Here is a 15,656-nt window from a genome sequence, read left to right as displayed (position 1 = left end):
ATGATCCACGACGTCTTTGCGTGTTCCTTCGTAAACTACCATGAATGCCGTGACTGATGAATGCCGTGACTGCGACGGTGCTGTTATATTGTCAGACAAGCTGCGAAGCACACCGAGAGAGCGCAGACTACGAGCGGAGCGAACCAACAAACAATACAACTTCTCGGTAGAGGCCACGTCTACGATATTTCACTGGGATAATTACCTCCCTAACTGACTAGACTCGTCTTTATAACGCACGACAGAAGAATGGCACAAGATCTTGAACCGCTTCAACTCGACCTCGGGCCGCAGCCTAACATCCCTGACTCGGTTTAGCATATCAATGAGGTTATGGTTCAGGTCTCTGGGATTCCCAACATGCCACTGGCCTGGCAGGCAGCTGCTCCGGGATATGCAGCGTAATATCCAGCATATACGGGCAGAGTAAATAAACCTTGTTCTTGTTCTTTTTTTTTTTCATTTAGGTAATCTTCTGTCTAATCCCTAAATAATTTAGATACGCCTTAGTCTAGTGTACCTAACACCGGTAGTCTACCCTTTGTACTCCCGGCTTTATGAAGGAGGACGCCAGTACCCGGTGCTCTAAGGCAATCTCCCCTCGACCGCCTAGTCTATCGTCCCCCCAGGGCCCTACTATTTGCCGGGAACGCTTGGGACCACTGCCGGCAGCCTGACTGCCAGTTATATTGTATAACTTTGGAGCTCGTGAGCACAAGCAACTCACGTATCCACTGGCAGTACCACTTCCCTATCCCCATTACCACGCACCATGGGCGAACTCAAACACATGACAGGTAATTTCAAGCTCACCGGTCAATGCGCCGTTACCCAGTACTGACAGTTAGATAGTTGCGCAGTGTGAGGCAGCTGCCATCCAGCTAGCGAGGGGAACGATTAGATCATGCTCGATCACCCTAACAATCGAGTATATCATACTCGATATTTTCCAGCACCGGCCATGATCGATCACTCGATCATGGTCCACCAATTTCACCAATCATTTAATCATGGTCTCCTTGACCAGATCATGATCGGGCACAGCCTCCATTTTCTGCTCGAGTATGCTCGTGTCCATCACTACGCCGATCTAGGATTAGCGCAGCTTGTTCAAGGTGTTTTTAGTCCAAGGGAGACGTAGGCAAATTGCAGAGTACATTGGAGACCCTGGGGGCAAGTCAGTTCTTTCATGTCCTCCGGCTCGGAAAGTGGTCAGTGAAGTAGTTTTTTTTACTACCAATAGTTAGTGTTTATTGGTGTCTGACCAGCTGTATTGGGGGTTCCCCGGGCAAGATAATTTAATTTAATTCGTTGGGCTGGCCCTCCTCTTTTTACCATAATTTACTTCCCGAATTGAAAAGTCCGCGCCCACCCGAGACCTCGTGAACCCCGGTGACAACTGGCTTGGTAAAAGATAAAAATAAAGATTGTATACATCATGTCAGCGCTGCGTAAAAAATATTACACAACCTTTGTGTATGATATCCTGTTGGTTTAGTTTACTGTGAAAAAGGCAAGACAACTTGTTTGCGGGCTATGCAGGGGTGTTATACTTGTAACTAGACTTGGTGAACGGATATGCCGGTGTTTTATGGCGGGCCCCTCCCCCACAGGAGATTATAAGCCCCCCCCCTCCTCTCTCCCCTTGTTCTGGTGCAAAGAAGGGGCGTATATGGGAACGTCTAGCCTAGGGAACAAAGAAGAAAACTATCTCCATGAGTCTCTTTGAAAAATACTTTGGTATGATATCATATTTTTTATCGCCTGCTCACGTGATGGGATTGGTAGACTGTATCGAGCGGATAATGCTTAAAGACTTGATAGACTATATCCCAAGCTTTCGCGACACAGGGAGAATCAACCTGCCTTTGTATGATTCTTCTGTTGTCTCACGAATACTGTCCCATATCGAGGAAGTATCTACTCGTAGATGCTGCTGGAATACCCGTGCCGGTAGTGTGTACAGTACCGTTAACACCGTACTATGGTAAAAATGCAATTCTGGGTGTGATACATTTCAACACTCTTCTTTGCACTTCAAATTACCGACCGCTTTTAGGGACACCTTGGACCACCATCATCACCGGTTGAGATACCAGAGGGAGAAAACGCGATTTGTCAGAGACCATCCCCCGACCCTTCCAAAAGATATATAAAAAGGCTCCGGTAAAGCATTGCCTCAACGGCATCTGGAAGAATCCCACCAGGGCACCCCCCGGTACCAAAGCGGCGAACGTTAAGCAACTCTCTATGATAACTATTTCTTAAAAGGGGGATTGAAGAAAGAGTTGCGAAACCTGGGGTACGTTTCCCAGGAACTCCTTCTACTAGAATTTCCTTCTCTTTTTCCTTTCCTCTCCCGCAGAGTCCGCGAGTAACTCCCAAAAGCACGATCGCCCCTTCACCCCCCCCCCCCCCACCATTTATCATGATACTACCAAGGCCAATTCAAAGAAGATGTTCCATAGGAAGTGCTGTACCTTGGTATTGCCCCGGCCCGAGCGAGCGAGCCGTGGGGCTCGGAACACTGCGATGGGTCTCAAGGAATTCGATCGGAGCTTATGCTCGCGATTCGAGTGCTCCTGTCGGTAAATTTGATTGATTCCTCCCCGACCCTGCCGTATTGGGATCGGGGTTGGCGGGTTAAGCCTTCCTATTAACTGTGCTTTTTTTCTTTCGTCTTGGGGATGTATGGTATAGTCTTGCTTGCTTGTCCCCTCTCTTGGAGACATGGAATCCCACTCGGAAGAGGTCGGCAGCGGCAGGGGTGTGATGTGGAGTTTCGGGGTTTATCATATTATTACTTTTTTTTTTTTTTGGAGTCACAAAGTTTGAAATTCATAATATATGATCGGTAGTACCCTGGCATAGAACCCCTCAATAAGACATCCGGCTTCTCGGTGATATCCGGTATCCCTGTGGGGTACAGTACCACGTACTGTACGTTATTCTCTTTCTTCTCTTCACTATGAGTTTTTGCTGAGGCATTGTAAAGCTCCACCGTTCTAATCCACTGTCGGTTACCCTGCCTGCCACCGCCAAACAGCCAGCTTAGCTTTACTCTGCCCCACGGGCGGTTGTGTCACCCTTCCGCTCCCCCGCCACCACTACATCCACCTCGCGCTCCCGAATACATCCCCGCAATTGCATTCGCGACTGAGCTTCAAAATGTCGCTCAGGGGCCCACTCCTCCTCCGCACAGCGCTTCAATTCCGCTGCCTTCCTACACCCGCCACTTCCTCTACAGTTGCAACGACTCGACACCTAGCAACCACCTCCCCGCAACCACCAAGCACAAGCACGAGCAGTAGCAGCAGTAAAAAACGCCAGCCGACAACCTTCACAGACAAGCTCAATGCGGGCCCCTCCTTCTCGGACTTTGTCACGAACGGTGCGGCACTAATCACTGATGCGGAAGAAGCGCTAGAACTCTCCTCGGCCACTGGCACCACGGGCAACAAACCCCAAGCCTTCGACGGGCACGGAAACCCAATCACCCGTCTACCTACCTGGCTCAAGACGCCAGTCCCCATAGGCGCCAACTTCGCCCGCATAAAGTCCGACCTGCGCGGCCTGGGCCTGCACACCGTCTGTGAGGAGGCGCGATGTCCAAACATCTCCACGTGCTGGGGCGGAACGGACAAGTCCTCCGCCACGGCCACCATAATGCTGATGGGCGACACCTGCACGCGCGGTTGCCGCTTCTGCTCCGTCAAGACCTCCCGCACGCCCGCGCCCCTGGACCCGCACGAGCCGGAGCACACGGCTGAAGCGCTGCGACGGTGGGGTCTCGGATACGTGGTTCTGACGTCCGTCGATCGCGACGACCTGCCGGACGGCGGGGCCGCGCATTTCGCCGAGACAGTTGCCAAGATTAAGCAGCGGGCGGGTCACATACTCGTCGAAGCGCTCACCGGCGACTTCATGGGGGATTTGGACTGTGTAAGCCGGGTTGCTAGCAGCGGGTTGGATGTGTATGCCCATAATGTGGAAACGGTGGAAGGGCTGACACCCTACGTGCGCGATCGGAGGGCCACGTTCAGGCAGAGTTTGAAAGTGCTCGAGGCTGCCAAGGGTGTTCGGGAGGGGTTGATCACAAAAACTAGTATCATGCTCGGATTGGGCGAGACGCAGGAGGAGGTCCTTGACACTTTGAGAGGTCCTTCTCTCTCGCCCTCCCTTTTAGGATCGTGGGAGTGATCGGCTAATTGATGCTAGAACTGCGAAAAATAAACGTCGACGTTGTGACGTTCGGACAGTACATGCGTCCTACCAAGCGCCACATGAAGGTCACGGAGTACATCACCCCGGAGGCCTTCGAGATGTGGAGGGCCAAGGCGCTGGATTTGGGCTTCCTCTACGTCGCTAGTGGCCCGCTGGTCCGCAGCAGCTACAAAGCTGGCGAGGCCTTCATCGAGAATGTACTAAAGAAGAGAGCGGCCGGGAGGAATGTCACCGCCCTCGAATCGGGGCGGGGAGGCGAATTGGATAAACTCTCGACAGAATGATCCAGTCGAGGGGCCGAGGTGGATGCTTGCTTAGATTTCAAACTATTTAATGTGGCATCATATTTCTTCTTTTTTTTTCCTGGTTCAATAATAGATCTCTGGGTTCGGTGCTTGTTTTTCTTCACAATTCCCTCTAAAAATATATATATAAATAAAATAAATAAAAAACAGTTTCCTGGCGTTAGGCTATGATCGATCGACGGCGCTGCGCGAGTCCATCCATCCAGTATGTATCGTCACAACCCAAGCGGGAATGACAAGTCCATTACACCATACTGTACAAAAGGAATAAAGCTCAGATAAGGTAAATAACACCACCGCCACAACCCACGGCTTTCAGCATGATATATATATCAAGGAACCTACAATATCATACTCATCCGATACCACCGCTTGCTAACTCACGCCTACCGCCATACCTACCATTCGCGCTGGAAGGTTACCGTAGGATTAGAGATGTGGAAGGTATGTGTGTGGCTGTATGATGCTCCCGTATGATACAGCTTTTCTTTCTTGACGGCACTAGTGTGGATCTCTGTGTATAGTATCAGTTCATAGGTTGAAATGGCAGAGGTTTCTGGGTGTGTCTGGGGCATGATTTTGGATGGGGGTTGAAGTCTGAGGTACCGGCATGAGCTGTCACTCGGAAATTCAATCGCTCTCTTTGAAAGCCGAAGTCAACCTCATTGCGTCCACTGATCACTGTCAAAACAATAATAGGCGATACAAACTGCATATATATACAAACATCTAAATTCAGCGCAACCACTCATTCCTGGTCCTGGAATGAAATCCACAAGCCACTCTCATTCTTGGCCCAAGAATGAAACCCATATCTCCAGAGACCCACAACACAATCCTCGGCACCAATCACCATTCCAATGCATTCCGAGAAATACTCTTTACTACCATATTTTGCTGAAATTTTGAGGTCCTCCTACGATACTGGATCTTTGAATCACTCACTTAGATTTAATTTTGTTTAAACCCTCTGACTCAGAGCCTTGCCTTCACTTCCTCAAGACTCTCCTCGACCAACCTAACAGCTTCCTCCGCCATTCCGTAACTCGCTTGATCTATCATCACCACCACCACCGTCAGCATTCACAGCCACACCCGAGGCAATTAGTGAGAATGGAACATACAACCGAACCCCCCCGCCCCATAATTGTGCACAACCCTCGCACCCCCAATAACCTCCCTCTCAACCCTGGCCCCGCCCACCCTGAGAGGCCTCAAACCCACTCCATGTCTTATAACATCCAGCCCCTCAACTCCTTCCCCCTTCCCCACCAACTCCGGACACCATTCGACCGCCCTCTTCTTAATCCTCTCAGCAGTAGCCTCATCCGGAGCAGAGCTCCAATTCCCCTTCTGATACGTCCCCCCCAGAACTGTGCCGCCGCCGGCCGCGCGAGTCATTATGTACGTCACCTCGTCCTCGCCGTCGTCTGTACCCGATACTTCGATTATGGCCGGCGCAGTGTTACGGACTAGGACTATTTGCCCACGGGCCGGAGTTAGGCTCGAGTCAGTGACGCCGCTGAGGGTGTAAGATCCCAGGCCTGTGCAATTTACAACTGCTATATCAGAACAAGAGGTGTATTCGGGGTGGAAGTTAACGGCTTCGCAGATGTGCGTTAGTGTGCCCCGGCGGAACCTCACCTGCCGTTTGAGGCACTGGGATAGTAAGTATGGGAGGTATATTGCGGGGTTAATGCACATTGACTTCCACCTCGTGCCAAAGTCGACGCTTGGCGGGAGGTCCGCTTTCGGGATTGTTCGGAACTGCTTGCATTAGCTCGTCCCACCTACTTCACGCAATGGCACAGTACCTCCGGAACTATGTTAGCAAACCAAGGCCTTTCCTTCAACAACTCGGAAAACCAATCTGCCGTAACGCTCCCCTTGTCCTTCTCCCGTCGGTAGGTTATCACATCTTGGAAGTGAATGCCGGCCTCTGGGACTTGGGTGGTCAGTCTGTAAAGCTCTGCAAAAGTGATCTGGTCCCATTCTGCTTCCCGGGTGCCCGGCGCTGATACACTATGCTGGTTCAGCGAAGGATTCAGGTAGAGGAGGGGGGGGGGGGTTGTGTCATACGGAAGGTAGCTTGCCCCCGCCCACGGAGAGGTGTACTCTATGTCGTAGTCCCCCGGCATGTGTTTTGCCACGACGGCGACGGAATGGCCGCGCTTCGAGAGGAGGAGGGCGGTCGTTAGGCCTGCTACGCCGGCACTGTTTGATATTGTTAGGGCTCAGGCAGCGCTTGAATGTTCGAGCAGACATACCCAACAACAGCAACTTTGCTTTTCTCACTCATGGTTTGCTGGGTTTGAGCAACTCGTTGATGGGGTTTTCCCAGGGAGTGGCAAGCGTGATCGGAAGAACAATAGTCTACTACTCATAGCAGAAGGGAAACCGCTACCATAGAAAACTACGGGTGCCACAAAGTACGGTACACTAGTCTACCCGAAAGTGCGGAAAACCCCGATAGCCGCGGATACCTCAGCACAGGATGGTGGTTTGGCCATCATATTACGAGGATCTTATTGTATTAATAATTTACTAATTAGTTACCCTTCTTCCCTATCCACTTCTATTTCAATGTAATGGGCATTCCAAGATCAAATCATTTCAATTGAGCTCCATCATACCGATATTCGGCTTGCTGGTTTACGCCACTGCGGGGTGTGAATCTCAGCTTGTTCGGGCAATGCTCGGTGGTAATCTGGGCGTGGTTGGGTTACCGTAACTTATTATCTGTTACCGTGTTAGCGCCAAGAGTGGTAAACCGATGCTTGATATTGGGTGAGATATCGTGACTGAGGGGGGGAGGCTAAAGAGCTTGTTTATATCATAGCAGTACATACATGCATTCATGCCTATATCCCGAACATAATCACGCACACAAGACGAACACGAAAACTCCGTTGGAAAATCTAACAGTCACAAATAAATGGATCCCAAGTGCAACGCAGTTATAGGAATGATAAAGAAAACGGAAACAGAAAAGAAAAAGAGAGAAAAGAAAAGAAAAGAAAAGCCAAAACTAGAAGCGAGTCTATCTAAATATTGTCTAAAAGGCCCTCACTCTCAAGAAGGAGGACGATCTGGTGGACAATGTTGCGGACAGTCTGCTTGCTAGCATCCACAACTAGGTCAGGCTTGATGGGATCCTCGTAAGGATCATCCACGCCAGTAAACCCCTTGATTTCGCCACTGCGGGCACGCGCGTATACCCCGCGCTTGTCCGTCTTCTCGCAGTACGCCAACGGCGTAGCGACATGTATGAGATACGCTGAACCGAACTGCTCGATGGTCTGCTTCGCCTGGACACGAGAGTCCTCGAATGGGGCGATGGGCGCGGCGATGACGGCGGCACCAGCGCGGGTCAATTCAGCTGCAACGAAGGCGATGCGCTGGATGTTCTTGTGGCGGTCTTCTCGGGAGAAGCCAAGCTCTGCCGAGAGCTCAGAACGGACGGTCTCGCCGACGAGGAGAGTGGATGAACGGCCGCCCTGCTGGTTCAATGTGACTTGTAGGGCGCGGGCGACGGCATCTTTGCCGCTGTTGGTGTACCCGGTTAGGAAGACGGTGAAGCCTTGCTTGTGACGGGGTGGGTGGGATTCCCGAAGAACTCTGACGACCTCGGGGTATGAGAACCACTCTGGGATGGGGGTTCCGGTGCGAAGGCGGCGACGGAGTTCTGTGAATGTTAGCATGTATTATTAGGTTTCCTCATGTAGCTATGAATACTAATCATACCAGTTCCGGAAATGTTCAAGGTCTTGGTTCCCGGCTTGATCTCATCGACAGGAGCGTACTCATCGGTGTCGGGGAGGTATGTCATCATCTGGAACGGAACAACCTCAATTCCTAGCTCGCTCTTGTACCTCGCAACGGCATGCTGAGCATCGTAAGGGCCGTAGAACTCAACGCCCTTGGAGTTGCTTCCGGGGCCGGCGTGGTCTCTTCCCACAATGAAGTGAGTGGCTCCATGGTTCTTACGAATAATGGCGTGCCATATGGCCTCACGAGGCCCTCCCATGCGCATAGCAAGGGGGAGAAGGCCAAGGACGGCCATGCCGTTGGGGTATCGGGGGAGGAGAGCCTGGTAGACGCGAACACGGGTGAAGTGATCAATGTCTCCCGGCTTTGTGAGACCCACAACGGGGTGGATAAGGACGTTTGCCTGGCGCGCTCTGGCTGCCCGGACAGTGAGCTCTCTGTGGGCCCTGTGCATGGGATTCCTGGTCTGGAACGCAACGATCTTAGACCATCCCAACTTTTCAAAGTGCAACCTCAATTCGGCGGGAGTGTCTGTGTCACCATATTAGCACCTTACAATAATGTCGCGCCGATCCGGATCACCAACATCTCAAGCCGACGTAGTCGTAGTGATTGAGCCTGTTAATGGCCTCAATCTTCCCACCAACATAATATTCCCGGGCAGTGTTGAACAGATAGCGGATAGCAGGGTGCTCCTCATCACTGCCCAAGACCTCCTTGGCCTCCTTTTGCCTATTTGCTTGTCAGAACTGGTTCACTCACAAGATCTCACTCTCAACCTACTTGTCAGGCTTGTAGACGTCGTCGACAGTAATGATGGCCAAGTGGCGGTCATCACGGAAATCACGGAGCGTGATTCTCGCACCAACCTCGACACCCAATTCCTCGATCTGAGCCTTGGAAACATCCAAAGTGATAGGCATGGAGAAGAGTGTTCCATCCACGAGACGAAGATTCCCAACAACTCTGTCTCAACGTTAATACTCACTCACTAATTCACCCCTAGATCCCGGAAGATGCTTTTGACAAACCCATTGTAATCCTTCTCGTTCATAAACCCTATTCACACAAGTCAGGACACGCACTTCGGGAGACAAACAGAGAAGCAATTACGACTAACCCTCCAAAGGAGAGAATCCGCCACTCAGAATCAGCTCCAAATCACAAAGTTGACGCTCGGTAAGAATCAAAGCTGGAAGAGTCTCAGACTCAGCGAGGAGTTCAGCGTGTCTAGGAAGGTCCCTAGCAATCAAGTCCTTGAGGACACCCCCATGGGGTTGCGGCAAATCCGACATTCTGGCGATAAGGGAAGAGTAATTAACGGATCAGAGTAGAAACCAAAGATAATATGCCCTGACAACTGGGGTGTGGGAACGGTGGACAGGAGTATTCGCAGGGAAAGGGACACGCCCTTTAAGTTCATGTTTCCATAAAATTAAAAAAAAATTCACCAAGAAACAACTCCCTTCAAATGACGTGATTTTGCTCCCGAATTGCAAACTATCCCAGCTCGCCCCTCCGACCGCCTTGGCTTCCGAAGCCGCACTGCCAGCGATAAGCCATTATTCACCCAGGATATAAGTTAATGAGAGAGGGTCTCATTTTTTTTACGTATTATAGCGGGGTGAATAGCGGGGTGCGGACCGGGGATCGTTTTCCCCAATTTTTTCACTTTGTTAGGGATTGGGGTTGGGTTAACTTGGTTTGGAGGGGCAATATTAGTGGGGCTGTGCGGGGCACAAAACCTGATAGGGGTTGAGAAAGCCTCGTTCCTTCTTCCACTTCCCCTTTATCTGTTCCTGGAAAGAAAGTGAGCGCAGATACCGGTGGTGTAATACTGTATCTCTTGGCGTTGTGTGGGGATCTCATCTGGTTTCCGCAAAAACAACCCTGCTCGGCATCATCGCTGTTCATCGGTGGTGTTCTATTATGGCTGATACGGCATTTCAAGCTAGGTCTTTGGTATTCCTCTACCTCTGCTTCCCCCTTTCACTCCCTTCTATGCCTCCCACTAACTAACAGAGGGCATGATGCACCCAGTACCGCAATCTTCTCCGCTTCTCCGATCGTTTTTCCTCATACAACTTCCGTGAGTACGCGAGGCGAAGGACTAGGGATGTCTTCCGGGAACACAAGAACGTTGAGGATCCGAGGAAAATCCAGGAGCTTATGCAGAAGGGATTGAAGGAGCTTCAGGTGTTAAAGGTCCGTCCAACCACTGTCGGTTGATGGCGATGGCGCCACTAGAGTGGGCGTGCACCGGTAGTCGGTTTGCTGATTAGGGCTCGGGGTATCTAGAGACAGACCATGATTAGCCAGTTCTTCCAGATGGATAGATTGGTCGTCGAGGGCGGTGCTTTGGTATTTCCCCTTGTATGAGGCGTAAAGTCTGATCAGAGCTGACTATTGGACACGGAAAATAGAAGGGTAGAAGGGGAGGCATTGTGCGACAAAAGGAGCTTGGGTGAGATCTCTCTCTACACTACTTTTGCGGAGCTTTGCTAATGACCATCGAATCGAAGTAGATGAACCTAAACTTCCGCCCTTTCTTTCTTCCTTTTTTTTTCTTTCTTTTTTTCACTTTGCTTCACCTCTTGTTCATAGATGAGATTCGCTAGTCTGGTTAATTCCGCAGCATCACTCGTACTGGTCATCGACAGCCTAGATTCTTGCAAGGGGTGGACCGTATGGCCAGTTTATCTATAATCTCTCCACTCGTTACCTCCCAGGTGTCCAGCACCGCGTTATCTCGAAAGTGGCGAGCAAGGCTAGGCCGAAGTTGTAGGCTAAGTTTGAGAGATAAGTAGAGCTTTGCCCCGAATACCCCCTCTGCACTTGACTTTTTGTGCACCATTGCATGCAAGGATTGAAATCCACCGCTCATACATGCCTCATGCTTCTTGTCACCTCTAGCCTAGCCTTATCATGATTTTCTGAGTAGCACAGTGCTCGAGTGATCCCATCCTGAGTCCTGACTCTACCACCGCCAGAGTGAGTGCAGTCTATTGTGAAACGCCGAGATTATTGGCGTCATTGGGCATTGTCGGCAGGGTAACGGTAATTATGTATGATAATAATAATATTATTATTATGATATACCGGCACTTCACTTGTGCTCGTACTATAACTCATGCTTGGCCAGCAAATGTCGCCATTGCTGGAAGGATCGCGACAAGCTCAACCACTTTGGAGATGACATTGTGATAGCAGAGAGAATTCTCGAACTTGTGAGATGATTTGTTTGTCAGCCCTTGACTTCGAGACTCACAGCATTACTAAGTAATCAACTTGTATGATATGATAGGTTATCATACTTTATTGGCTTAAGTTACCCCGATCCAGCCAGCGCCAAGCCTTGTCCCTTGGTTGCTCAGCGTCCCCTTTTCCACACATTTCCACACACCACCGACTTCTATCATACCCACATCCATCGCAACAAACCAGAGGCCAAACCCACCAAAAAAACACGTCAGCAAAACCCGAGGGCACCAACCTCCCAAGAGGGCCAGCCAAAACAACACAAGAGTCAGGCTGCCAAAAACCATCTTCATCTCAGCCTATCACCCTCAGCACGAAAGAACGCGAACGCGTGATTCGTGCGTGAGAGAAGAAAGGAAAAATGCCAGCACGCATCTCCTTTGTGAGCCCTCTCCCCCTCACCCTTCATTTTCCTTTCTTTGCTGTTACAGCATCAAACGCTGCTTCTCTGCTGCCATGAAGAAAGAACCCTCCACGACGGCGACGGCAACTAACACATCACAGTACCGGCCAAACGGCCAATCCCGCCGCCAAGCACGCTCCGCACACGACCACGACGTCTTTGAGGGGCTGCCAGTCCGCCGGTGGTCCCGACAATGGGTTCACGTCGGTAAATCTGCACCCCTGCCCCCTCCCGAACCAGAGCTCCCCCTACCAAAAGAAACCCACCTCCTTCCGCCCATGTCACAGGCACTCCTCCAAGCTGCGAGATCGAGTTCGCAGGGCAAACCCGCCGCCAAACCAGCCCACATCCCGGGACAACAACTCTTCCAGACAAAACGCTGGATGCAGACCCCGCGTCACTTGGAACCCCCTGAGCCCGTGTACCTTGCCAAGCCGCTCGGTGGGAAGCGCAAGAGGACGGAAGTCGAGCCCCCACCACCACCCGTTGTCGCGCCCGTTAGACGTCGTGTCCCGCCCCCGAAGAGGAAGGCGAAACCTCGGGGTAGAAGGCCAGGTTATCGGAAGACCGTGACCTTTGCTGCTGAGGGAAATACCGAAGGCGCTCCCGAAACTGGGGCGATCACAATTGACCCCGCGCCGGTTGTAGAAGCGCCACCGGTCCCTCCAGTTACTACCGTTGAAGTCCAGGAAGTTGTTCAGATCGCAGCGCCGACGGCGCTGGCTCTGGAGAAAAAGAAGGGACCCAAGGGAAAGAAAAAGGGACTAGGCAAGAAAAAGGACGCTTCCGGGAAGAAGCTGAAAAAGCCGAAGGGTATCGTCGGCATAAGCACTCCTGGGAAGGGAAAAAAAAAGGTTAAAGTTGTGGCAACACCTACAGCCTCAGCTCCAGTAACCGCGACCACCAACGATGGTGATGGTGATACCTCCATGGGTGGTACCGAGGCTCCCGCAATCGAACATGTCACCCCTGCCAATGCGATTCTGAACGACCAGAACTCGACTCCCAAATTTTGACGGATGTGACAGCACTACTCGACTCAACGGTGGGGGGGAGGGGGCGGTTCACTTTTTTTTCTTTCACTTTCTTCCTCCTTGTACTATATGTTACTTGCCGAGTTTTTTTTTTTTTTTTTTTTTTTAGATCGATTAAACGATTGGGTTAATTGGATCGATACCTCTATGTGTGATGTTTGAGTTGTGATTTTAATTTTTTTACCAATTTACCGCACCCGTTGCTTGAGCACCGTACCGTACCATATCCTAGCAAAGGCAGTATCGATACCACAACGACCGGCAACGGCGATAGGCGACACCGAGGCACAGTACTGTACAGTACGGTATCGTACTCGATGTTGAACCCGTCGCGCCCGGCCACCAAACTGATAACCGGAATACCGTTAAATCTTCCAAAACCCACCATCACAACACAGCGAACAGAAACACCAGTTCCTGTAAATGGTCCAACAACGCCCGGGCTGATCTCATCTCAATCCTGTTACTACTTGTCCCTGAATCCGGTGACTATAGGTTGGTTTCGAGAGAACTTTTTTTTTTTTTTTTTTTTCTTTGCAAGTTGCCCACCTCTTTACATATTTATCCTCTTTCTTCTTGAATTGGCCGAAGCGAATTTGATCGGATTGGTTGGGTTTTGTCAGATATCGTGTGAGTGAGTGATTCAAGTTGTGTTATGGTTAAGGTAAACGTTTAAGGGTAGGGGGGTTTTGATCTTCAGGTCGATGGATTGCGAAGTTGTGTTGAGAAGGGTACTGTATTCTGCGATCGGATGAACGAGTCTATTGCCGCAGGAGAGGAATAGAGTAGTTTGTGTGTAAAAAGTACATGAATCAACTAATATAAAATAAAGGAAGAAACCAAACGTATCCCTATAGCATCATCCCACAAGTTTCCTGGCGATGACATGACATGATAAAAAGCCAATATTTTAACCACAGCTACCATCACTGCACCCACCAGAGCTTCTAATGCTATCCACCGTGCCGAGCTTCCTCCCAGAGCCAGAACCGGGCGGGCCAGGAGGAGGTGGGGGTCCACCCGGACGCCCAGCTCCGCCGAAGCCGCCATAACCAGGCTTCTTCTGTTGGCCCTTGGGCTTTCCGTAATTCGCGAACATGGAGTTTTCGGCGGCGGTGATGGCATCAAACTAATGTGCCATCCACATCAGCCTCCAAAAAAAGCCAAAGAAACAGAGCACAGAGAGAGAGATCACCCACAGAAAACAAAGAGGTAAGATACAACCCCAGAAAGACAATAACAACCCTGAGCACACCCCTAGCCCGCGCTCCGATCGGCAAGCTATCAACAACCCGCCCGTCGAGGACGTACTTGACCGCCTCTCCCGCCGCCAAAAACACCCCTCCGCCACCTCCTCCTCCAAGTGGTGGAACCACAACCGCCGGATCGCCCCCCAACTTATGCCCCTTTCCAAACCCCCCTCCAGCGGCTCCAGCCCACTTCTCAACAGCCCCCATTAAAGCACCGCGATCAGCACCCGTGATGCGATCGACCTCGCTGCCGCGCTGCAGAACCACGAACGTCGGCATCGCGCGGACCGAGTGGGCACGTGCGATGTCGGAGCAGGCGTCCACGTCGCATTTGGCGAAGGCTAGGCTGGGCGTCTTCGAGTGCTTGGTGGCGAGGGCCTCGAAGATTGGGGATATGGCTCTGCAAGGGCCGCACCAGGTTGCGGTGACTGGGTCGTCCTTGTTAGTTGGTTGAGTTGACTATCAAGTAGGATAAGAGGGGGTGGGTACAGTCTATGATTACGATGGTATTTTTGGAGATTATGGTGGAGAGCTGTGAAGCTGAGGAGATTGATTGGACGGCTGACATTTTTTTTTTCCTCCTTTTTCTTCTTCTCGATTTAGCAAGGTTCGGTGGTAGTGGTACGGTAGTAGTGAAGATTTCGAGAGGTGGTGAGGTGAAGTGAGGTGGTTGAGTTAGTCTAAGTGGCCTCACTGGACTGATTGGTAACAGGTCAATAGCGGGCGACATTTTGACCACTACCGTACCCTGGTGCCGGGACAGGAAATACGCCAGGATAGGAAATACTATGATACTGTTGAGACAATGCACTAATTCCACAGCGTATCCCTGACCATGAGGGGTTTTCCATCCCAGATTTCCCTTATCACTTTTAATCCACCCTTTAACCACTTTTTTTTTCAAAAAAAAAAAAAAAAAGTGGGAATCGTATCATACCCCACTACCGGTAGAGGATGGCACGATGCCAATGGGGAATGATACATGCCGACACTTTTCGAGATGTTGACTGCAAGTGAGATCTCCAGAGCACCCATCCTTAGATTCTACACGGTATGATATCATATGATATCATACCATACCCAAGTGAAGTCAAAGCATAAGTTATTACTCCGACGTTAACTCCCACGATAAATCTGTCGTTCCATCACTCCTGTAGACTGCACACTGTCACTATAGTACGTATCCTTTATACACAGCCGGAGCTCCTCGTTAATGCTCCCCTTCGTCATTGAGAACGTCTCCCCGACATTACAGACAAAATAGGTCTCGTCTTCCATTCACTCAGTCGATGAGAACGTGTGATGTTGAAGAAAGCAAAGCACAAGTACCATGTATATTTCAAGCTTCCTGTCAAATATCCAGGAAATTCACCTCCGAACTGTATGATACTAGTACTGTACACACACAAACAAA

General features: G+C 50.7%; 5 protein-coding genes; 2 read left to right on the top strand and 3 right to left on the bottom strand.

The window, feature by feature from the left end:
• The first annotated feature begins 3,127 nt into the window (after nt 1-3,127).
• GSTUM_00002750001 (uncharacterized protein) lies at nt 3,128-4,692 on the top strand. XM_002836407.2 has 2 exons: nt 3,128-4,159; nt 4,219-4,692. The coding sequence occupies exons 1-2, from the start codon at nt 3,169-3,171 to the stop codon at nt 4,506-4,508; spliced, it is 1,281 nt and encodes a 426-aa protein (XP_002836453.1). The 5' UTR covers nt 3,128-3,168; the 3' UTR covers nt 4,509-4,692.
• A 515-nt stretch (nt 4,693-5,207) lies between these two features.
• Nucleotides 5,208-6,828, bottom strand: GSTUM_00002749001 (uncharacterized protein; the record flags this gene model as incomplete). XM_002836406.2 has 5 exons in its annotated part: nt 5,208-5,584; nt 5,654-6,296; nt 6,344-6,551; nt 6,609-6,743; nt 6,797-6,828. 5 exons carry the CDS (start codon nt 6,826-6,828, stop codon nt 5,505-5,507), a joined length of 1,098 nt encoding a protein of 365 aa, XP_002836452.1. The 3' UTR covers nt 5,208-5,504.
• A 593-nt stretch (nt 6,829-7,421) lies between these two features.
• GSTUM_00002747001 (uncharacterized protein) lies at nt 7,422-9,908 on the bottom strand. XM_002836405.2 has 7 exons: nt 9,418-9,908; nt 9,329-9,356; nt 9,081-9,263; nt 8,884-9,029; nt 8,323-8,828; nt 8,274-8,295; nt 7,422-8,214 (listed from the first exon to the last, which is right to left on the bottom strand). The coding sequence occupies exons 1-7, from the start codon at nt 9,590-9,592 to the stop codon at nt 7,574-7,576; spliced, it is 1,701 nt and encodes a 566-aa protein (XP_002836451.1). The 5' UTR covers nt 9,593-9,908; the 3' UTR covers nt 7,422-7,573.
• Nucleotides 9,909-9,928: 20 nt separating this feature from the next.
• Nucleotides 9,929-12,974, top strand: GSTUM_00002746001 (uncharacterized protein; the record flags this gene model as incomplete). XM_002836404.2 has 6 exons in its annotated part: nt 9,929-10,259; nt 10,338-10,502; nt 10,596-10,658; nt 10,721-10,741; nt 11,905-11,937; nt 12,060-12,974. The coding sequence occupies exons 1-6, from the start codon at nt 10,227-10,229 to the stop codon at nt 12,972-12,974; spliced, it is 1,230 nt and encodes a 409-aa protein (XP_002836450.1). The 5' UTR covers nt 9,929-10,226.
• A 782-nt stretch (nt 12,975-13,756) lies between these two features.
• On the bottom strand, nt 13,757-14,932 carry GSTUM_00002745001 (uncharacterized protein). XM_002836403.2 has 3 exons: nt 14,732-14,932; nt 14,192-14,670; nt 13,757-14,121 (listed from the first exon to the last, which is right to left on the bottom strand). The coding sequence occupies exons 1-3, from the start codon at nt 14,808-14,810 to the stop codon at nt 13,903-13,905; spliced, it is 777 nt and encodes a 258-aa protein (XP_002836449.1). The 5' UTR covers nt 14,811-14,932; the 3' UTR covers nt 13,757-13,902.
• Nucleotides 14,933-15,656: the final 724 nt, after the last annotated feature.

This window comes from Tuber melanosporum, assembly GCF_000151645.1.
Source record: "Tuber melanosporum whole genome shotgun sequence assembly, scaffold_143, strain Mel28".
NCBI classification, from domain to species: domain Eukaryota; kingdom Fungi; phylum Ascomycota; class Pezizomycetes; order Pezizales; family Tuberaceae; genus Tuber; species Tuber melanosporum.
This window is presented reverse-complemented; position numbering and strand designations above follow the sequence as displayed.